The following is a 23,444-nucleotide window of genomic DNA, read 5'->3' as shown; positions in this document are numbered from 1 at the left end:
CAGTGCAGTCATTTGTTTCCCTCTTGCTCCTTCGCTCAGCAAACATTTATTAGGCCCCTTACTGCGGAGGCCTAGTTTAGGAACGTAGGCTTTAAAAAATGAACATTTAATGGGGAATTAACATTTCATTTTGAACTCAACTTGTCTTGAGCGTCGGTTAATTTTTAATCCGATCAAAGTTTAATCCAAAGTTAAAGAACACTATCATCTTTTTATTTGGCATAGCTAGAGTTTAGCATTTTGCTTTTTCTTTTCTTTCTTTTTTTTGGATATGTTTTCACAAATAAGAAAAAAAAAAAGCTTGAATATGTGAGAAGATGTTGCAAGAAGAAAGACGAACCTTTCTCCTTGTATAATTTCCTAGAACGTTATCACAAAGCCATGTAACCATCAAACCCTCAGTTACACTGAACTGCACATTGACTGGTCGCTTTGACCTTTCAGCCTTCGACAAGTCATCTCACATCTCATAATTTCTGTCGAGTCTTTAACTGTCAAAACAATTTTTTACTTTGTTCACCGGGAAAGAAAAACTGTATATCACATTTTGCCCATGCAGGGGTCTGTGTACAGTGAATAGTGGTGCAAAATTCATCCCTGAAAAGGCAACTGTGACAGTTTATTGGCAGGGCTTATCTCAAGGCTTATGTGTGATGTATGTGTCAGTGTACAAAGAAATAAAAGGGTTGCAGGTGAGTAAATACCTTGCTGTTTGGTGCCTGTGAAGCCCGGATCAAAAAGAGTTGTCGAAATCGATGTGGTGTCGTTAGAGAGAGAAGGGAGGAATCCTGAATAGGGCAAATACAACCAGCCAGGCTTTTATTTATCGAACTGTACCAATCTCCTTCCTAATACTAAGCCTCCTTATGTTTGTCAGAGAGGCACTATAGATATTACAGTTGACTATTTGTCAAGGTTTAGTTGATGTAAAAGCCAGAAATGTGCCTAAAATATGCCTCATTCAGTGGTTTTTCTTAATTTTGTAATACTCAGGGCATCAAATTTATAAAGGAACATGCATGGAATTATGTCGCAAACAAAAAAAAACTGTCAAACCTCCCAAAGTTCCCAGAGGTGTTGAGCACTTTTGGCTTCACTCTGCGGTCCAACTCATTTCAAGCCATGTCAACTGGGTTCAGGTCGGGGTGATGGAGGCCAGGCCATCTGACGCAGCACTCAATCAGCCCCTGTTCTTGGTCAAATAGCCCTTACATAGCCTGGAGTTGTGTTTGCTGCCAATGTCCTATAAAAAAAAAGAAAGAAAAAACAGTGTAAGACAGATGGTGGTCCTACTAATGGGTGGTTTATGCTTCTGCATCCATTTGCACCTCCCCAGAAGTGTGACTACGCGTCACGGCGATGCAGACCCCAAGAGCTGTGATTGGTCCATTTGATAGTAGCGTATTTGTTCTTAAGTATATTTCAAACTTGTTCTGGATTGACAAAGGTGGAACACATAGAGGAAAAGTTAACCCTTCAGAAGCAAACAGATTGCTGGCGATCCTTTAAAGCTTGCGGTATTTGAATTGGTTTGCAATGCATTGGTTAACAATGGTTTGCGTTGTAACATGGACTCACAGAAACTTTCAGTCCTGGTGCTACTGGATCCAACCGGTGCTTTTGACACAGTATATCACCACATTTTGCTAAATGGACTTTGGATATATGTTCCTCAAGAACCCATAAAATCAAATGTGGGGTTCCCCAAGGTACAATTTTAGGCCCAGTACTTTTTAATCTTTATATGCTTCCTTTGTGACCTTTACTAACTTCGTTTTAAACCAACAAATTCCTCTCTCTTCCTGGTTCTCCCTGGTCTTGTGTTGCCCCTCAACCCATCATAATTACCGTGATGTCAGGTTGTTTTTTTGTTCAGAAAGCGCATCTTCCCAGTGTTCAGCCACACTATGAATTTTGTCCATTGTTACAGAGTTACAGTCACCTTTTTTGTTCATATGTGGTCAAACGTTTACATCTTAAAGGGTGAATCGAAGAGGTTCAGAAGTGAATTAAGAAGTATAAATGGCTCACACCAGCGTAGGCTAGGTCTAGATTACACCATCTACTTCCACAGAGGGATAAACCACACTTAAGCACAAACCGGATGGGATGGGCATGTCGACGCAGAATCCCGTGATGCTGGTTCAGTTTGCTTTGGATTTTGAATAAATAACCAACAGTGTCACCAGCGAAGCATCCACACATCATCACACCTCCTCCTCCATGTTTCATAGTGGGATCGACACATGTAGAATCTGTCCGCTTTTCTTCCTCTTTCTGTCCCTGACAAACCAGAAACTAAATTTGGACTCATCAGACGAAAGATGTCCTCTGGTCTGACTTTGTTTCGCTCAGCAGGGCAGCTGATGTTAAGACGTGTCAAGCTGCCACCTTGTGTGGACTCTAACCTGAGGTGCTGTTAATTTGCAGGTTCTCGGGCTGATAACGCATATCAAAAGTTTGTGTACTAACGCTGCGTCTGCACAACAAAGGTGTTACGGTGTTAAATACATTAATTCACACTCGACAAGGTTCAACTGTTAATTGAAAAGCCTTCCAGGTGACTCAGTTTTTTGAGATGCTCCATCTTATCTCATCTCATTTGAAAAAAAAACCCACGCCATTATTTGCTAAAGCGATATGAAGCGTGATGATATGCTCCTCTGACAGGACGTGATGTTCATATTTTAAGATGAAGGTTGTAATTAACTAATATTCTCCTAATAATGTCATATTAACGATGGAGAATATTATTTCACCCATCGATTTATGAAGGAGATAAAACCGGAGGGCACAAACCTACAAGATGTTTGTTATTGATTGTGTTTGAAATGTGTTTGGATCTTTTTATGTGATCTGTGGAAAGTAATAAGGAGAACAAAAAATAAATAATAAAATAAGGTTGGGGATGGCCATCTGTATTCATTTTACGTATTAGGAAAAGGGCAGGTAATATAAGTTTTTTTTTTTTTTTTTTTTTAACTCCCTGCCTCCGTTTCAAACATGAAAGCATATAGGTGGCTTGTGGAAATTACACACTGAACAGAGTCAAACTAACCGAGATAAACTATCACCAAAAAGCATTTATTATTCTGGATTATCTCTGTGTTTCAGTCCTCTGGTGCTTATTTTATTTTTTATTTTTTTGTCCAGGAGACACAGGGAGAAACTCCAGGCTCATTTCTCCGACAGTCGCAGCCTGAGAGACTGCAGCGTCAACGCCTCCGGCCTCATGTCCAAGTCCACTCCCAGGCTTCAGTATAGCCTCCAGCTTCAAAAGGTGGGTCTTTTACCTGCTACTGATTTATTTCCATATACATAAATATATGACAGTGCAGAATTTGGAGCGTTTGACAGGATGATGTATGATGCATTGCTTTATAATCTCGCTACTGGCCGGAGCCTTTTGTTCACACGTGTCTGACACGGACGGAGAGACGGCGGGGAATTATTTCTTAAAATAAGTGCATCATGCGCTACGAAGGACAAATCTGCTTGTCATGTTGGCGGTGACAGGTTCCCGTGACAAAGTGCAGATTGGAATTCATAATCTGTGGCGTGTCAAGGAATCCGACGTGCAAGCGCAGCAGCAATGCTGGAACAACAACGGGAATGACAAAAAAACGCTATTTTTCAAGTGGCAGCGATCTGCTCTGTTGGAAATTGTGATTTTATGAGTCGTCATGTGTGTTGGTTCAAGAGGTTTGCACAAAATAGCCACCTTAGATTCAGTCATTAATGGCTTAAAAAAGAATCACAAATCAAACAAGGATAAATAAGCTAATTTGAACAGCTCAGTCCATATATATATAGAAAAGGTGGCTTAGAAATGAACTGCAAGCCGCTGCAGTCGTCAGGAGCAGCCACTGCTGCACCGGGAACTGACCCAGACATTGAAAGCGAAGCAGGTGCAGGATGTAGATGGCCCTGATAAGGCTGATGTCTCCGCAGAAAGGTAATTGCGGCCTAATGCAGGCTTGTAAAGGTCTCATCAAAAGAGTGCAGTCACTCACCATAATGCATTAGCACTTTCCTGAATGCGCCCTCTTTGTTTGCCACATATTTTTCGTTCATTTATTATTGTCTCTCGCTTTTTTCCCCCCTTTAATAGGACGCTGTCTTTCTTCGCTTTGAAGCTTTTCTTTCACTATTTATACCTATCCGTGTCCTGCCGTATATCCTTGTGTCGGCGCTGCGGTGCGCCCACTCTTGCGAAGACCTCTCCCATACGCACAACTCTCATTTGAATGTTTGCGAGCATACGTTAGCGATAGCGAATTGTCTCCCAGCAACGTCTGTCTGTTTAATAATCAACGCGTGTTTGTTTTTTTTTCTACATATATTTGTTCTTGTTTGAATTTCCTCTTTCATGCTCAGCCTTGTTCTGTCATTTCTGTGTTTAGCCTGAATTGAAGCTCTTTAATAATGCAACGGTGTCTATTGAAACACGCACCCCTCCAGCTAGCCCCACCCATGGAACTGCAGCTGGCTCGGTGCGAAGGCTTTTTTTCGCAAAGCGTGTCGCTGGGAAAATTCTGGCTCTGAGCGGCTCAGGGCTTACGACGCGGCGCGACGCTCGATGTAAACATCGAGAAAAGCTGTTGAGTAGCCGTGTTTATATGAATGTTTCATATAAGCCGGGGATGCACAATTGTAAAGAATCCTTAAAGTTCCTCCGACGCCAAAGCAGCTTCAGCACATCTGGGCCAGATGCAGATCCACAGCGCAGGAGTGGGCTGTTACATTAACACCAGGACTGTGAGATTGTGGCACGGGAACGTGTGAGGGCTCAGCGGTGCAGTGACGTCCCGCATCCAGCCACAAAGTGCTCGCAGTGCTGGACACAGGAAAGGAAGCCGGGAGGAAGGCGAAAGACAAAAATAAAAGACAGTAATAACAGAAAAACACAGAAACACAGGCTATAATAGAACAGTGTGAGGGAAGCTTAAGGTGGGATGTGAAAGATCACTGGCTGTAAGCACCCAGGAGGGAGCATGAGCTGAGCAGACCCAGGATAGATTACCGAGTGAAACCTATTTTTCCACAGATTTGACACAGCGACCCCCGGACCACCGCTTCCCTCCTCCCACTCCCTCAGCTGGCAGCCGTCTAGGGAGAGGACATGTGCCGTGGGTGGCGCAGTCCTGCAAGTTCTCTCGGCTCTCTCCGAAGTTGAACATAATGAGGAAGAACAGGGCGTTCTTGAAGGAGAGCATAAAACCCGCGGTGTTTCGCCGCATAACTCGGCAGCGGAAGCACAGTGGTGCTTTTGTGCGCGAGCGTGTGTCCTTTTCGAGGGGGTCGAGGATGAGCACAGTGAGCTAGAAACAAAACGCCGGCTCTGTGGGGGCAGGTGCAAGAGAGAAGATGAAACCAAAGGCCATATTTTTTCATTCATTCCTTACCAACTCTGTGATAAACTCATACACAGCTCCATATTTAATCTTCCCGAAAAAAAACATTAACTCTTGAAACGCCGGCCTCTTTAAATGCTGACGTTCCAAATCTGAGACAGCTAAGAGTTATCGGCTCGTTGCTTTGTATCAAATAGACACCTGAGCACCTGCACCGATTTTATACCGCATGCACTTTAGAGCCTGGAGCTACGATATCTGACTTCTCTGTGCACCTGCTCATGCAGCATGTTTAGATATTTCTATCAACTCCATCTGCGACTGGAAATCTCTATAAATATTTCCACATCTGGAAACATTTGTGTGCGTATGTTTGCCCCTTATCTGCAGCTCCGAGCGCGAACAGACATGTGATTTGCAAATGTGCTCTCGTGAAACTCCAGATTCATATATGATAATATGGCCTCAAAAAATCCTGTTATTGGGGCGGGAGATTCTCATTCTCATCTTCTATAACTGCTCGTCGTCTAGAGCAGGGGTGCCCAAATTATTGTTCCCAGTGGAACAAAAGATTGAATCTGTTAACTTTGCAGCACATTGAGTTAAATATGGGTATATATAGCGCGCATGTGCAAAATAATAAACCAATAGAGGGTACGCATTGACGTCACTGCCCCTGAGTCGCGAAAACATGGTGAAATGTATCAGTAAATACAGAAAAAAGGGGAACAAAATGTGGAAAAATGTGGATTATCAGATCAAATTAAGGACATTTCCATACGAACTAGAATGGATTTGGAAAGTGGATTAGCCTCAGTTTCAGTTAGTTTAAGTTAGTTTTAGGTCACATCAGTTACGATAAATGTAGCTAAATAAAAGATGCTAACGCTAAGAGAAGTAACATTAGCCATATGATACTGTGGCGTTAAATATTCTGTTTATTGTTTTATTGTCGGAACTGAAATAGTTACTGTCGGCCGTAACCACACCAAAACAACAACATCCATAAACTAATCTGACAGCCCTCCAGAATGTAACTTAACAAGTAACTTAGTGAGGATTTAGCGGTAGTAGAAGATAAGATGATGAGATAAATGTGAACCACAACACCAGGTTTCTGTGCCTGGATTCCAGTTGTTTCTTCTAATGCAGTGATACATTTACTTCTCTTTTCTTTGGCAGATATCTGTTAAAATATATCTCCAACTGCTTTTCAAATCTGTTGGTTCAGTCAATCACACAACAGCTCTTCACCATTTTTTAAATGAATTTTACAGTTTAAATCCTATTAAAGCCGTCTGTGAGTCAAACTATTGTGGCTAATCTTCATGTTCAACTCTCACTTTTTACCACTCAGTGTCTGTAACTATAGAGACTTCGCTTGCTGTGACGTCACGTACATACCCTCTACAAATAACAGTCATTACTGTATATGGCAGCAGTGTTTTATCTGCTTCCTTATTTATTTAATTTTGGACGTACATACCAATATCAGTGTTGTACAGCCAGGAGGAATGTATTTTGCGTGTGCACCATTGGTACCAGAAATCCCAGACTGCATTGCGGTAGCTGAACTGGCATCAGGCAGGTACGTCAATCAACTCCTCAGTCTCATGGTTGCCCTGGCAACCGTTCACCATATCGGAAGAGCAGTAGAGCAGCGTCTGAAGCTGCATCAGTAGCATTAGAGTACATACTAAATAAATACTACAATATGTTAACAGAGATTCTGACACAAAGATGTAGTAATGCTGGACCTGTTAGCAGACAACAGGCTAATTGGTTGGCCTACTGTTCCACGGCAGAAAGAAAACTAAACAAAAATATAAATGACAGCACCGCCACAGCTCAACACTAGTCTGTTAACATACAGACACACTGAAAACAGCAGCATGTTTAACACAGCCTCAGCATGCTAACTTAGACTCAGCATGCTAACTTAGCCCCGTGGTTAGCTCCACTCTCCATCCTACAGACGCCACCACATTAGACCCCGCTAGTCCTGGTTTTTATTATTCTGGCATGCTGGGTGTAGGTAGGTGTGTGTTCACAGAACAGATAGCCCCCCCACCACCCAGCATCCTCTCACTCGCTGCTGCTCTTCTTCACCTCACAGGATTAGAGCTGGCAGAAGCTCAACAGCGCCCCCACGGAATCCTCTGGTCGGGAGTGGAAGTGCACCAATAAATAGCATTTAATGAGGTGATGGTGGGAAAAAAAAAATAGAAAAGTTACACAGTGGTCAAGGCGTGAGCCAAATATAATTGGGCAGCAAATTGGGCAGCCAGGCTCTGGAGTGTCATGGGGAGGGGGGCTGTCACCAAACGAGAGACGGGGTCCACCCTGGACAGGTCTCCAGTCTATCTCAGGGCTAACACAGGGAGACAGACAAGCATTCACACTCACACCTACGGCCAATTTAGAATCACCAGTAAAGTTAACGAGCATGTCTTTGGATGTGGGAGGAACCTGAAGTACCTGGAAAAAACCCCCGCAGACACAGGGAGAACATGCAAACTTCACATGGAAAAAAAAATAAAATAAAATGGAAATTACACAGTCAAACAAATCTGTTCTCCTCTAAGATCTGAATCAACACCTCTGTGGTAATAAAATTGAGTCTCAAACAAAAAAAAAAGAGTTGCCCACCCCCACCTTCCCCCAATGTGTCGCTCTGCACGGAAACAGACAGACGTGCACCGATGTGAAAGAATAGGGCCACACAGGCTGGGAAGACAAGACACAAAATCTCTGTTCCCCTTAGGTGGAAGCTGGAGTGGTGCTAACTAACTAGTCCAGCCTCCGTGAAGAGACTGAGTCATCAGCAGTCAGGAGCAGATTGAATGAATACTTCATGGAGGGAGGGAGCGATAGGGCTCACAGAGCAGAGCCTTGTGTACGAGATGTTGCAGAAATATAACTTCGGAATATTTTACTAGTGCTGCAAGGCTGTGTTGTTGCACACCAGTCAATTTTTACGATACTCTGAAGTCCCACGTTGTCAGAGACACAGTGTCTTGTTGTTTACTAGACGGGCCTTGCTCCAAGAGGGCGGCCATTCATGATTTCAAGAATAAGCAGAGGATGGGTCATTTTCTTAAGATCATTTTAACCTTTTAAGACCTTTGACACCTCACTGTCAAGTTTAAATAAACAGGTGCGCAGCAAATTTGCAGCCTGCTTTGTTTCTGAGACTTTTCAAAAGAAGAGAAGACGTATCACGCAAAAGTACTCAAGAGATCTGGCTTGTTTGGCTTTATTTAAAGGACATGAAGAAGAAGAATGTAGTAGCAGATTGTAGTAACAGGTAGAGCCACAATTGTGCACTACATCCACTGACTGTTTAAACTATGGACAAACCCATCTTGGTTCTGGATTCTGAACCTCAAAAATGAAGCCAGAAATGGGCGGAGCCTTATGCAGAATATAAAAAAATAAATAAATAAACGAATGAAAATCACCCCCATGCAGTTGTCAGGAAGAGTGAAATAAACGATTGAGACCAAAAACCAGGCTGTAAACATGTTTAATAATGCTGTAAAGTTGGGCTTTTTACCATGGCGGTCTATGGGGATTTGCTCCGTTATGGAGCCTCAAGTGGCCACTCGATGAACTGCAGTTTATTGCACTTCTACGTCGCTCAGACCTGTTTTTTTTTTTTGGTTTGTTTGTTTGTTTTGCTTCTGGTCCAAGGACTGTCCTTGTTGAATAATGTTCGAATGTCCTTCGACGCTGCACAGTTCGTGATCCGTAGTTCGTCAGTAATCCGCGGAGGATTACATCTGCTTTGAATGCATAGGTTTGCCTTTTCTGCTCATTACGTAGGAGGCAGTCGCCACGCTGATGGGTTTCTCTGTCAGCCTCTCAGGCTCCCGTATTTCTTTCTTTTTGTGTCTCCCCTTGAAATAAATCGGCATTGCGTCGTGTTCATCCGAGGCCTTTCACAAGTGGCACAAAAACAAGGGAACAAGCGAAAACGCGTTACCCCACGCAGGTCTGCCATTGTCTGCCACAAGCTATTTATTTCATCCCCTGACACAGGCACCATCATCATCATCATCCTCCACGAAAGTTTGCCTGCCACGACAATTGCCTCAAAAAAAAAGTGAGGTGTTTTCTCCACCCGCGGGGGTTATACGAGGCCAAAATGATCCCGTTGCTCCGCGCAACCGGTGAGCAGCAGTAACAGCAGAGAAAAAGAGGCTTTATCAGGCATGAGGACCCTGAACCAGCTTTAAGTCACACATGCAGTAATGCATTAATGATGTACAAGCGGGCAGAGAGGAGGGCAGAGCCGCAACTGGAGGACCAGACTTATCTCTTGGCTTAGTGTTGCACAGGGTGGTGGGTGAGGGGGGGTGGGGGTGGAGGGGGGGGTCCCTCTTGGGGCGTTCATGGTCGCTGTGGCAGAGCTTTGACTGGGGCCCTCTTGTAAAAGATAAAGACGTTTAATTTTGATAAGAATAAACGGAAAGAGCGGAGGAGGGGAAGTTCTTTAGGAAACCATTAATGTAATCTTGTGTGGGATTAATTCTTAAGTGAAGCGCGAGCGCTGTGAGGGCCGGCGTGGAGTTTATTCACAAAGTGTCCCCCCTCTTAATCTTCACCATAAAATATAAATTGTATCATCTCCTGCGCTGATTTACATAGCATATACCCTTTAACTTCCTGTTTCTTGACTTTTTTTTGTGTGTGTGTCACTCATCGTTTGCATTGCTTTTTTTTTTTTTGCAGAGCTGCAGTTCTCACGGATCATCTGTTAAGGGCGTCGTCGTGGCACCAGGCACTTCACCGGTAGCCGCTCCCATCCTCTGCAAAGCGCTGTCTAAAGGGAAACGCTTCAGGTGAGAATGTGATAGACTCTTATTTCCAGCCCTGTTTCATATCTCTGAGCCTATATTGAGATACTGAGAGGGGGCAGCCAAGTGAGAAATGTAATCATCCCGTGGCGCGGCGGAATGTAGAAGCCTCCGGATAATAAACTGATCATTTGTAAATAAACTTTAGAAAGATTTATGATGATTACGTATAGGAGCGACTATATATTTTTATGTGTTATACATATATTATTGGATACATCCCATTCTACCAGCGCGCGCCGCTGTGACCCGACACTTTATACGGTGCGGCTCGTTGTTTAAAATAAAAATTTGAGGCTGTCAGAATGGGGATGTAGGTATCTAATCACAGTAAACTGTGCAAAGCGACGAACTGAGTTCTCAGGCGCGCTGTGAAATGATGGGACGGAACATAAGCGAGAACAGACGTCAGGAGTTAAACACTGACTCAGCCAAATTTTGTTTCATGCCTCCACTTTCCAACGACAGAAGATTCAACGAAATTAACAGTTTATTTTTTTGCTACGGGACGTCAGGAGACGCCTTTTGTGATCACAGCCGTCGGCATCAATCGCTCCTCAGAGGAGAGGAGACGGGGGGTGGGTGAGGGTGTGGAGCACGGTAACCTGTGCCCCCCCCCGTCCGCTTCATGGACGAGCTTTGATGATACGGGAGCAGGAGCTTTTCTGACAGGGAGCGACGTTCACACAAGAGACGACACAACACACGGGAAACTCCTGCACCCAGAGCACAGAGGAACCATCACACTCAGAGAAACATAAAAACATATATATAAATATATGTTTGACTGGTTTAATCTGATGTGACTGAGCTGAGTGGAGGAGGAGGAAGAGAGAGGAAAGAGGGTCAAGAGGAGCAGAAGGAGAAGAGAAGGAGGAAGACAGAAAACGGCGAAGGGGAGAAGAGGATGAAATATGAGGAAGAGAAAGAAAAAGAATAAGGGGAGGAAGAAGATTACGAGGAGGAGAAATTGGTGGAGGGGGATAAGGAGATGAATGAGGGGGTGAGGAGAAGAAAGGGAGTAGATGGGGAGGAAGGAAGAGCAGGAGGATGAAGATGGAAATGAGAAAGAAGGAAGAAAGAGAGAGGAAGAGGAGAAGACAAGTGTGAAGGAGATTAAAGAGGAGGAGGAGGAGAAGAGGAGTAGATGGGGAGAAAAGGGGGATGAGACAAAGGAGGATAATGAGGAAGAGGAGGAGAGAGAGAAAAGGTGGAGGAAGACAGAAATGAGAAAAGGGAGGAGGATGAGGGAGAGGGGGATAAGAAAATGAAACAGGAAGAAGAGGAGAAGAAGGAAAGTAGGCGAGGAGAGTAGAAAGTGGAGGTGGGAGGAGAGAGAAAAGGAAATGAAAAAGATGAGCAGGACGGGAAGAAGAAAGAAAGGAGTAGGAGGATGATGATAGTGAGGGAGAGGAGGAGAAGAAGTGAGGAAGTGCAGAAAAAGGAGGAGGAAAAAAGAGAAGAAGGAGTTTAAGGTTGTGGGTCGTTATGTTGTTACTGTGTCACTAGTTCAGTTACAGGAAAAAGAAATGACAGAAGAGTTTGTGAATGAATAACGTCTTTATTTTACTTCGTGTGCCTCAGAATGAGTTCGTAGGAAGTGAAACCAGAGCAGGATGTTTCAGATAAGAACCGGAGCCATGTTTCAGATGTCACACGTCTTCTGGACTCGACCATGACACCTTTAGTGAAGTCCCCACAGCAGCAACACTTCTCGTCTCCTTTAATGGACCGACGCCGTGTCACACAGGACCCCCCCCCCCCAACAAAAAACTAGTCACACGTGTCTGAGGAGATACTGGCCTTCATTCATTCATTTATTTATTTATCTGTTGTATCCTCGGCGGTGTCGTGGAGGTGCCCGGTGAAGGGCAGCTGACAGTCAATCATCTGTTCTCAGAGCAGGAGGAGGCAGGGGACAACCAGACGGTGATGGATGGTGTTTAGATGCTTTCAGCTATTGACCTGAAAGCCAGACCACGGTGCGAGCTATCAGGAGAAATGCCCCATAAAAAGCTGTCAGTGTGGCCCATCAGGAGCGCTGTAAACGCTTACCTGGAGCTTTGATTGATTCACCTGTTTGAATGCGGCCTGTATCTGCGAGAGGAGGCCGTGAAAAAAAAAAATGTTTAATATACATGGTACCGTTTGGATTTGATTCAGTACATTATTAATTAATTCAGACAAAATTCTGAAAATTCTGAACAATTTTAGTGATAAAATAGATTTTTGCTGAACTCATCATACAAACTTTGTACAAAAACATAAATGAACCAATATAAAATAAAATAAAAATTATTTATAATATATATAAAATAAATATAAATAAAATCATATATACTATAACAATAAAATAATTATATTTTATAAAATAAAATAAATTCCACCAATTGGCCACTTGGAGGGAATGCAATTTTTTATTTTTTTATTTTATTTTTTTAACTAAATCAAGATGGCCGACAGAGAGCCAGAAATGCCAAGCACCTCTGGAATTTTGTGTAAATACTTTCATAGCAGGGCACCGCTGAAGGTTAAAATATATATATATATATATATATATATACATGTATATATATATATTCTACATCTAAGTATTAATATAACTGTTAAAGTTTCTGCATATTTTTTTTTTACTGGGAGAAGTTTTGTAATTAATCATGTGAGTGGACAATTTTGTAACTTTGTGAAAAATGGGTTTCCTGAAAAAAAATTCAACTGCATCATTTTTTAAATGCGTCGTCAGATGTTTAATCATATTCGAGGTCTCCTTCAAGCACTTGTTGCAGGTTGCAGAGTTTGCATCTTTCGAGGTGAAGCGCAGCCAAACTTTTGACAGTCTTAAACTTACCATGGGTTTGCACCGGACGGCGCGTCTGCAGCAGCAGTGGAGTCCACGCACGTGTGGCATCAGCAAAATTAAGGGGGCAATAATTAAAAATTAAAATGCACCACAGTCATCAGCTTTCAGGGTTGCAGCCTCTGTGATGGGAATTTACTAATAACCTACATAACCCAGTTACAAGGAAATGTTGGATTATAGACCGAGCTTATTAATTCATCTATTTTCACAACTGCCGTAGTCCCACTGGACTGCTTTGAGGAGCGGTTGCCACGGCAACTGGCAGTCGTCATCCTGTTTCTGTAGTCGAAAAACTGACTAAAATGTCAAAAAACATGCATCACATTATATCATTTACCTGAAATGACAGAAACATTCTTGAAAAAAAACATATTTATATATAATATATATATATTTGAGTGTGTTTTAGTGTTCTAGTTTGGCCCACTTACAATGAAGGGGGTGGAGCTTATGACGTTATACTGCAGCCAGACACAAGGGGGAGCTCTACTTGCTTTGGCTTCGCTTTAAAGGAGCAGTTTCACCGTCTTCATCGATCTTTAAAGTGTCTCTGGTGGAGACAGACTTAGTAACCATCCCTAGTGAAGAGCGGCGCTGTGGAACGTCGCCCTTGCTCCTACGGTACGTTGCAGCAGCCGATGCTGCAGCAGCCGATGCTGCAGCCTTCTGCTTCCTTCTGCTTTAGCTCCTCTCTCTTTAAGGCTCCTGTTCCAAAATCACTTAGTGTGCTGTGATTGGCCAAAATGCCCACTCTGGTGTTTTTAGTCAATCACTTGGAGTGTGCCAAAGTAGCCGCGAGGCAGACATTATGCAAAAATATTACATGGTGATAAGTAATTGAAGAAAACGCTGGACTGCAAGAGAAGGTGTTTCAGGCAGTTAAGCTGCACTGTTTTCTTTGGGAGAGAGTAACTCTTTACGGAGTGGACTAACGCTCTCGTGTAGTCGGTCAGTGAATTTACACGTGCACAATAAGGCCTCTTCATCATGAACATGTTTAAATCTAAACAAAAAAAAAATCAAAATCAACATATTTTACCTCACGGAGTGCGTTTAAAGTTATAGTTCAGGCTGAGATGGGCGTGATGTGAAATGTCAAGGGGTTCAATATGTGCAGGACTCATCCTCTGGGGACCACAGGTGTCCCCACTAAATGTCACGGCAGTCCATCCCAGACATATTTCAGCTTGAACCAAAGCAGTGCAGCAATCCAAACATGACATTCCTCTGTGCGTGGGATTGTTGTGTGTGCCTGTGTGTGTGTGTGTGTGTGTGTCGGGGGGAAATGGAACGCATCAATCATTTTCAGGTCACTATATTCTGCTTATTCCCGGGCATATTTCGGGAGTTGCTTTGCCAGCAGAACGCGATGGAAGTAGCAGCGTTGCACGGCCCGCGAGTCAATCTTTGTTTTCATTTGAGCCGTCGCCGATTCCGAGTTCGAACGCCGCGACTCTTCTGTCGTCACTGGATTAAGAGGAAAATTGCAGTAAATAACCAAATCGATAGCGAGCTCAGAGTCAATATTGAACATCGGGAGTGCTATGTGGGTGCACCCTGCTGGCTCCGTGGAGAGGGGTACCGAACACGTGGCGTTCTGTTTTTAACTCGGCTCATGTCCTTTGTCAAATGCCATCTCCTCTCGGTCTCCCGGCATTTTCTCTGTAATTTGCCGAAGCAAAAGCGTTAACAGAGAGACAGGAACCGGTTAAAGCAAGTGCCGGAACAACTTCCCAGCCCGGCAGAGCGAGGCCGTGCAAAACTTCTCCATACCTCAGTCGGTAAAAGTCAACAAAATTAACATTCAGTTTTATTCATATCATTTTTTTTTTTTTTTTTTTTTTTTGCATCAGTCGACACAGAAGCTAATTCTGGGAAAGGCCGGAGCCAATATTAGGAGCCAATATTAGCCGTGCTTATTGTTCCACTGCCACGGCACGGCCATCTGGAAACGCTTCTCTGCACAGCCTCCTCTTCAGCGATCAGTCAATAACCAGATATCTGTTCAGTTTACTATGAAAAGGGGGGGGGGGTCAGGTTTAGACGAGCTACTTTTGATTATGCACCAAAAACAATCAAACAATTTTTTTTTTATTTTTGGTGCCGCTTTGTCAATGCCAAATCATTCAAGAGCCAAAATCAGGCCGTGAGAGCCGCTGATTTGTGTTCAGTGCTTCAATGCAAACAAGTTCATTCACCCAGCGCTAATAACACACTTCAAGCCTTTATTTTTCCCCTTTTTCCTTGTGTAACTACCACAATCAAGAAACGGCAGCAGGTGATAATCTGAGGGGCCTCGGTATTAAAATAGATTCAAACAAACACAAACTGATTCGTGCCGTGCCTCCGTACGTGGAGCGTTTTTTTTTTTTTTTTTGTTCTCGGAAGCGCCGACGAGCGCAGCTTTGATTCACATTTGATGTCATTGCTTTATTGCCCCAGACGTGCAGGGATCTGCTTTGAAGTGGACCACCTACTGCCCGCAGAACAATTTAAAAGCAGTGTGCATACGCAGGGCTCCCAAAGGCTGCAGCATCTATCAACAACAGCAGCAGGATATCACTATACACCAGTCATCTTCAAGCCTCTGCATATAGCTCGGCTAATACATCTTAAAGTTGACACGGAAAAAAGACTTGAGATATGTGTTTATTTAACCTGCACTCTTTTTTACTTGTATTCTTCCTCCTCTTTTTGACATTTTTAGCCATGACGGCTGGGAATCAAACTCTGCGAGGGAGTCAGAGTGAAATATCCCAAGACATTGGGTGGTCCCACCGGGATGTATCGTCGCCGAATTTGGTATTCCTGGCTGTCTCGCTAGAGCCACCGCGAAGCTGACACCTGTGGCAAAGTGCGTCGCAGATATTCACGGCCCCTCGAGGATTGATTTGAATGGTTGACAATTGAGCTTAGTGTGATTTCTCACTCAGGAAACTACACAAGATTTATAGGCACGATGATCCGTCCTGACTCTGGTGATCTCCGCTTTTAATATATTTTTAACCGGCTGAGCGTCGGCATGTTCGAGGAACCTGCATTCGGGATCTCTGCATTTATTTTCTACCCACCTGGTTCACTGTCAGAGCCTGTCTCTCGCCCGGTCTCCAGCACATTGTTGTAAACCCTTTTAATTTCCTATATATCAAGCAAATAAGGCACAAGCTTCCTGATGTTGTGTAGAGGTCTCCCTTATCCCTCCAAAACAGCTGTGACTCATCAGAGAATGGACATGGACCTTCTGAGGGCGTCCCGTGGTGTCTGGAAACACAGTGTTATTAATGGGGGTCTTTGAGGGGAGCGGCCTCTGTGGATCATCCTTGATCTAGTGAATTTAGAGGCCAGGTCAACACCTTGTGCTGTTGTTCATGTTTTTTTTTTAGTTGTTCCTAGAGTGTTATTGTGTGTCCGTGTCAGGCTGCATCCCACTGAATGTCATTGCTATTGGGTAGGGGGTGTCTGGTTTGGTTTAGGTGGGTGCTACACATCTAATGGCGCGTTTCCACCAGCATGGTACGTGTTTCCACTAGCACGTAGCACCAGGTACTATTTTGGTATTGCCTCAGCCAAAGCGTTGCTGAAACATGACGTCAGCCGACGGCCTTCCACTGATTGGCCGACGAGTGTCGTCACTGGAAGAGTCATAAGCGCGCGACGACCGACCAGACTGTAAATAAACACATAAACATAAGACTGCTCTTCGACGACACTGCTTCGAACATGACTACACAGAAGCTAGCGTTAGCAGCCTTTAGCTTACCCTCATATGTCGTCTTTTTGCAGCTCGTGTTCTCTCGTCTGGGGCTTGTTGTTCTGGTCTTCCGGTTTTGTGCGTGTAGTTTGGTGGCGAAATGAACAATTATCTGCACATTTTTCGAGCATTATACCACTGCTTGAGTGGTTAAAACAATCACTGATATTCACTGAAAGCCAGTTTAATGAGATTTCCCCAGGAGTCCCATTTTTCCAGTTTCCAGGTTTTATTGGAATAATATGCGTGCCCACGAAAAGAAAAAGTGCCCATTTCCATAGACTCTCCTCCTCCAACACCTAACATAAACCCACATGGTTTATTTACTCTAAGAAAACAGTATATCACAGCACGAGGCGCCGTCACCGACCCAAACAACTGCAGACTCTCTCTTAGTCCCAACAGTGCATCGGCGTAGAGGAACAAAAGGCAAAACATGAACACAATAATCTCACAGCATTACATTTACATGCAGAGCGTCGATATAAACCTTAGCGTAACAAGAGCCGCACAGCCTCTGCCAAGAATAGACCCTTTTTTTCACAGCGGATACTGTGTCTTGTAATTGCAGGGGAAGCACGGGTGCAGTTTATAGCATGAAAAGCTACTGCGCTGCACTTTGGTTGAGATATTTCCATAATATTGTGAGCGCTGACTCGCTGACATGGCATCTGGAGAGAGATTGATGCTGAGCACTTGACAGAACCAGATGCGGTTCTTGAACGTACCGGGGTCCTGAGCTCCGCCAGCCGAGTTTACCGAACATCAGATGAAGAAGAAACTAAATAATGTGACGTTAGTGTGACTTATTTTATCCAAATGTGTGTTCCCTACAGTTCCCTAGCAGCGTTTAGTATTATTAATTATTATTATTATCTGCCTCGCTGAACGTTGTCCTTTCTTTTTTCACTTCCAGAGGAACCATTCCTTTTCATTTTGAACTGGGGACTACTTTAATGAGTCATGCACACAGTATTAATGGGATTGAGTGCAGGTGGGGGCCCCTTAGGGAGGTGGTCCCCTACAGTCATTAAACAAAAAAAAAAAAAAACAAAACTCATCACATTGACACTGCTGCAATCTGAGGATCTGGATATTCCTTTTTTATTTTCAGCTATTATAATTAAAAATGCACCTGAAGCCACATTATGCATCTTGCATGTGTCTTATATACTGAGCTATTTGTGTCAAACTAAAAAAATAATAATTATCAGCTCTGTTCTAAGTTTCTTTAACCTCTTGAAACCCGAGCTTTTGTTTGCATTTTTAATTCTCCAAGATATTTGGGATTAGTTGGAGTATAAAAACCAAGCATCATCTTTCTACAGGAAGTAGTTTTTGAAAAAATAAAAAAATAAAAAATGTCCTCATATGTGGACACAGGGATTATTTCACTGACTACAATAAAGTCAGCAATGTGTAACAAAATATAAAACAAATACACCGGTATGTATATGTATATTCAAAATTCATATCATAACAAAAACAATTGCTCTTGCACCGGCTTGCGCTTTGACACTTTGCTACCACTAGATGGCAGACTAATGCGTCCACTTGTGAGGACAACAGGTCTAAGTGAAGCAGAATAAGCTGCAGTAAAACCTAATGTCCCCATGTGAGGACGGAGAGTCTTAGGAGGCTACAAGCATCCGACGTACGACCACAACTCCTTCACTCTTCTATTTGATTTAGCCATGAGAAACGATTTAATTCTTATGTAAATTGTATGGCTCACTAAATTATTCTTTTGTATCTGATATGCCAGGGTCACACTTAGAGCCAAGGCAATTTATGCACACGGCGAATGCGGAATGTGTCTTTTTTTCTTTCCGGCTTCCAACAGAAAGGTCAATCCATTCCAATTCATTTTACATCAATAAACACAGGAGATGTAGATGAATCTGCTACAATGAATGAATTAGTGAGCGTGGTGTGATCCGATAAGGCTTTTGTGAAACGATATGTTCGCTCGGTGGCTATCACCCTCCTCATTTGTCTGCTCTGTGATTGCAGGAGTAGCTCCCTCTCGCTCAGTCCTGCCCAGCGCCGGAGGGAGGCTAACGACTTCAGGACGCCGCCCGTCTCCAGGGGGAAGCACAAAATGACGGCGAACCTCATCGACGGGTCCCGAGCGTCCGGCCACGTCTACAAGCACCTGCAGGAGGACGAGTCGGCCGACGTGGAGTCCGTGAGAAGGTGAGGCCAGTTCTGTGTTGTTATATTTATATTTTTTTCGTTTTAGTGATTTTCGTCCTAAGCGAGGAAATTCTCTCCGCCTCCCACCGCGCTGGGGGTCAAATAGCCGGTTCAGCGATGCAGACCTCCGCACTAACTGAGGTTAAGTTGGAGTGGCAGAGGGATAATTTTGGGAGAAATGAGTTTATGACTGAAATACTCTCAGTTCAAATCCGTGAACTGGCCTATGAAATCTGATCCAGGGAAATAAATGAGATCTGCAGTGCCCTCCTTCAGCTGGGACTGTCACAATTAATTTGGAGAGCACACTTGATCCCAACTGCTCGGCAGTATCACGGCGCTGGGGGAAGATACGAGTCTCGTGTGTGTGTGTTTGTGTGTGTGTGTGTGTGTGTGTGTGTGTGTGTGTGTAATCCTTCCTACTCTTGCCACTGGGCTGTTGCCGCGAATGATAATTTGTTTTATGGGTTAAAAATACAACAACTGTGCCAAAGCTAATTAGCGAATGATGCACAGGTTCACGTCAAACGGGTCCACATGGTTGATCCGCGCATGCAGCGGCATGCGGCGTGACGGCGGCAAACTCCCCACAACCAGGCTGCGTTTCGCAGAGGACGGATATCAGTCGGTGAATTCTCCCCGTGCTCGGGCCGATGTCGAGTAAGGACAGCCGGTTGCCCTATTTTGACTGCTGTCGTAAGGGACGCGCAGCCACTGGCGCCGCATCAACGGGCATTAAAAGCAAGGAGGACTTTTGGCAGAGTCACTTCGCGCTAGTTGTCTATCCCGGGGCTTAGAGCACGTTTTAGAAGTACAGTCCCTCCACTGGCGTGCGTTCAAAAAAAAAAAAAAAAAAAAAAAGTGAAATCCTCTCTGACACATTTGCTATCACAGAGGAAACGTTTGTCCCGCGTCTTCAAGGAGGGAAGGGATCATTCACGCGGAGGCAAGGCTGCGCATTATTTCACAAACTTTTCTTTCGCCTTGAACACTTTCAGATTATAAAGGAGGGGAAAAAAAATAAATAAATAAAAAAAATCAGGTCGACCGTTACATAACAGCTGCCAAAGCTGGAAGAATTTCATGCCGGTCATTGAGGCGCTCGCTTTCCTAAGTAGATTCGTGCATAATGTCAAGCGGCTCCACAGGCATTTCCCCTGTAATACATTGACAACATTCGATTATTCTAGGTTTTTATTTACAGACGCAGACGACGGCATCTTTAAACCTGACTAAGACGTCTTCCCCTTGTTCGGCGGGTGACTCAGGAGCGGCCTGATTTGCCGCGATGGCGCCGTTGACGGGGACGTCTGTCACCGAAAGCCGCAGCCTCCCCGGCGCCTTCCCGCACACTTAAGGGTTCGCGTAGCGATGCTTCCCTGTTAGCACGCCAGCCCCGATCCAGCGTTACAGCGACTTGTGAGATACACTGCAGGCTGCCAAACTCTTTATGTGACCTATTTCCATAATTTACATTTTTAAACAAAGCTCCGTGGAGCTCGGTGGTTCTTCGCAGCGGTTTCGCGCGGGCGACGGCGACGGCGACGGCGACATCCTCCAGGAGCGGTTTCCCTCCTAAACGCGAACGCTCAGAGTCAGTCAAGAGACGCACACTCACGCTCTTAAAGACGTGACAAACTAATAAAGAAAAAGAAACTAATGAGAATCCTCTTCTATAAGCTATTGGCAATTATATCTAAGTCTTTGAGTGTTTAACAGAAGGGCTGAAACGAGAAGAAGGAGGCCTCTCGTCTGCATTTGTGCACTTAAACTATTTAGATGTGATTAGCCATTGACGATTCCCTTTCAGATCCGTCTCTGAGCCGTGGCTTTCTCTGGCCTTCAGGACGACGGAATGACCTATTTCTCGGCATACAAGCTATACAACAGCAAGCTACCGAGCTTACAGCCCCCCCACCCCCCCCCACCCACCCCTCCCTCCCTCGTCGCCCTCCTCCTCCTCCTCCTCCTCCAGCCCCCGAGTCTTCCGTGTTGCCATGGATACACCCTCTCATCTCTTAAAATGAGAGATGGGAGGTGGAAGAGCAAGAGAGGGGAAAGCGAGGCAAGAAGGAGAACTGTGCGGAGACGATGATGATGATGATGATGATGATGATGAGAGTGCGGGGCAGTAAACATGGAGGCGTGGTGGGAAGTATTTTTAAAAAAATAAATAAATACGGGGACACTCTTTTGCCATTTTTTGAGCGTCGTGAGCTTCGTTATCCGGTGTCAAGACATACATTTACCCTCCTAAGACAGGCCGCGGAAGTAAAAAGGCAAATTTGCAACGGGCGTTATTTTTAGACGTGTTTTGATCCGCAGGGTTTACCTCCAGCTTGCGTTTGCCCTTCTAATACCAAGACGGGGAGTGGGAGAAGTAATTCAATTATTTAAACTTGGTTAGGCTACAAACAGTGTCTGAAGGCTGACAGTAACACTCGCCGTCTCCTAAGGCCGCGCCGGGGTGACTCCAGGTGTGAACTGAGACTTCAGTAAGAACAACGCTAACACTTGTGCGCTCTTCTACTCTTACGCCCTTGATTGTCTTTACTCTGAGCGCGCTAAGTGCTCTGGTTTGCGGATGCGGTTGCAGGACGCATCATCGTGCAGATGCGCTTGGCACGACTCTTGTGCTTCCCACTTGTACGCACATCCTAAACCTGACATCCTCGGCCTGGCGGTCGAGGTGCGCTCTGATTAAAATTAGGACACAGGCTACAGAGGCAGTATACAATGTTTCAGTACATCTACACAGGCCAGGGTCAGGAATCCAGCTGCTGTGTTGCTAAAGCCTTAAATCTCTGATAAGGCAGTCCTGAGAGAGGGGATTTCTCAGTTAAACATTCATGCGGCAACAATACAAGCCGCTCATGCCGAGGATTATGAATAATTACATAGAGATTATGAAAGGACAATACCTAAATAATGATTATTTTGTTGGTGCAAGATGTGCTTCCCGTTTAACTGAAAAGAAAGCGCGAGAGAAAGGCGTCTTTTATCTCCGTGTTCTACATCACGGACTTATTCCTCTTAGGAACTGAGGACGGGAAGGTCACAGTGCAAATGACTTTTCATTCTCACCTCGCCGTCTCTGTTCTTTCCTTTTTTTTTTTTCTCCTAAAGGTGCGATTCTGCCGGCGGAAGGGTCGGCGCCTTCCTCAGCAAGACCTCGCTGTCTCACTTCACGGCCAGGAAAGGATGGACGGAGGTCCCCTGCACCCGCCTGGATAAAGGAGGAACCTTCTTCCCGGCTTCCCTGCGCACGCGCTCCGTGCCCATCATCCCCTCCCTCCAAGCGTGCGACCTGGACGCGGGCGACCGGAACCAAGCGAGGCTCCTCAAGTGGCAGCCGGCGCTGGCGCTCGGAAAGACGGGGCCGCCCGTTAGCGGTTCTCCCTCGGAGGCCGCCGCCTTGGCGTCCGGTGCCGTGCCCGGCGGCGCCCCTGCCAGCGCCGCCGATCCGCCGGGGTCTGGGAAGGGCCTCGACTCGACTGCACAAACGTCCGTTGAAATTTCGGTGGAACTTGCACAGGAATTAAAACAGAAAAGCCTTCCCAGACCCGTGAAAATGCCTGGGTCTCGCGCCGAGATCCACCACCGTGGCACAGACGCCCTCGGAGCCGGGGCTGCGCGGGAGCCCGAGGGAGAAAGCGTCCAGCATCCGGCCAGAGTCGTGCACACGGGCGCCGGGGCCAGAGGTTGGAAGGCGGCGGGCCAAAGAGAAGCCTGGGGACAGTGCCAAGGTCAGACGCCTCTGGTGTACGGCGCCGCAAACTGCTTCCCGGCCTCCAAAGGACCCAGCTGCAGAGGCGCCGGTCCCGCGCACGCCAAGCCCTCTGCCAGCTGATTGGATTAACTCTGTAAAGCTTCAAAGACGCTGTTTCCAGTAACTGTACACCTTCGCTGGGGGGAGTTTGGAGGGGGGGTGGGGCGGCTCGGGCTGGTTAGCAGGTGGGAGCATCTGCGCGGCCACATGGACCAATGACAGATGGCCGTCGATTTCGAAGGAACAGATTGAACTGCTGAAGAAAAACAAAAACTAAACTAAACAAAAAGAAAAAAAAACAAAACGAAAACACTGACACAAAAGACATCGAATTACCGAGAAAAAGAGACGAGCAAACGCACATTGTGAATAAATGTGACTCAATAAGGAAAAACAAAAACCGTGACTTGAGTGGGAGCTTGACTTAAACAGTGTATTGAAGAAAAAAAAAGAAAAAAGCCACTATTTAAAATGAGCTTCTACTTAGAAACCAAAATAGTGTGTCATCTCTATGTTGTTTCTCTATTGTAAAGAAATGAAATTATATATGTCATATAATATATGTCATATAGACGTATATATATTTGACATACAATTGTGACAAAATAAAGACTAAGATAACAGTGTTAATTACGCACTTTGGTCACCTCAATCC

The 23,444-nt window shown here is 44.8% G+C and overlaps 1 protein-coding gene across 1 annotated transcript in view; it reads left to right on the top strand.

Moving 5' to 3' along the window:
• Nucleotides 1–23,094, top strand: part of nrg3b (neuregulin 3b) — a 226,441-nt gene extending 203,347 nt beyond the window's left edge. The window contains exons 6-9 of the mRNA XM_047608841.1: nt 3,154–3,280; nt 10,089–10,198; nt 18,838–19,020; nt 22,147–23,094. Of these exons, the coding sequence (XP_047464797.1) occupies nt 3,154–3,280; nt 10,089–10,198; nt 18,838–19,020; nt 22,147–22,870 (1,144 nt within the window). The 3' untranslated portion in view covers nt 22,871–23,094. The remainder of the gene's footprint in view (nt 1–3,153; nt 3,281–10,088; nt 10,199–18,837; nt 19,021–22,146) is intronic.
• The last annotated feature ends 350 nt before the right edge of the window (nt 23,095–23,444 follow it).

Source organism: Mugil cephalus, chromosome 16 (assembly GCF_022458985.1).
Source record: "Mugil cephalus isolate CIBA_MC_2020 chromosome 16, CIBA_Mcephalus_1.1, whole genome shotgun sequence".
NCBI classification, from domain to species: domain Eukaryota; kingdom Metazoa; phylum Chordata; class Actinopteri; order Mugiliformes; family Mugilidae; genus Mugil; species Mugil cephalus.
The sequence above is the reverse complement of the archived record's forward strand: the minus strand, read 5'-3'. Positions and strand labels throughout refer to the sequence as shown.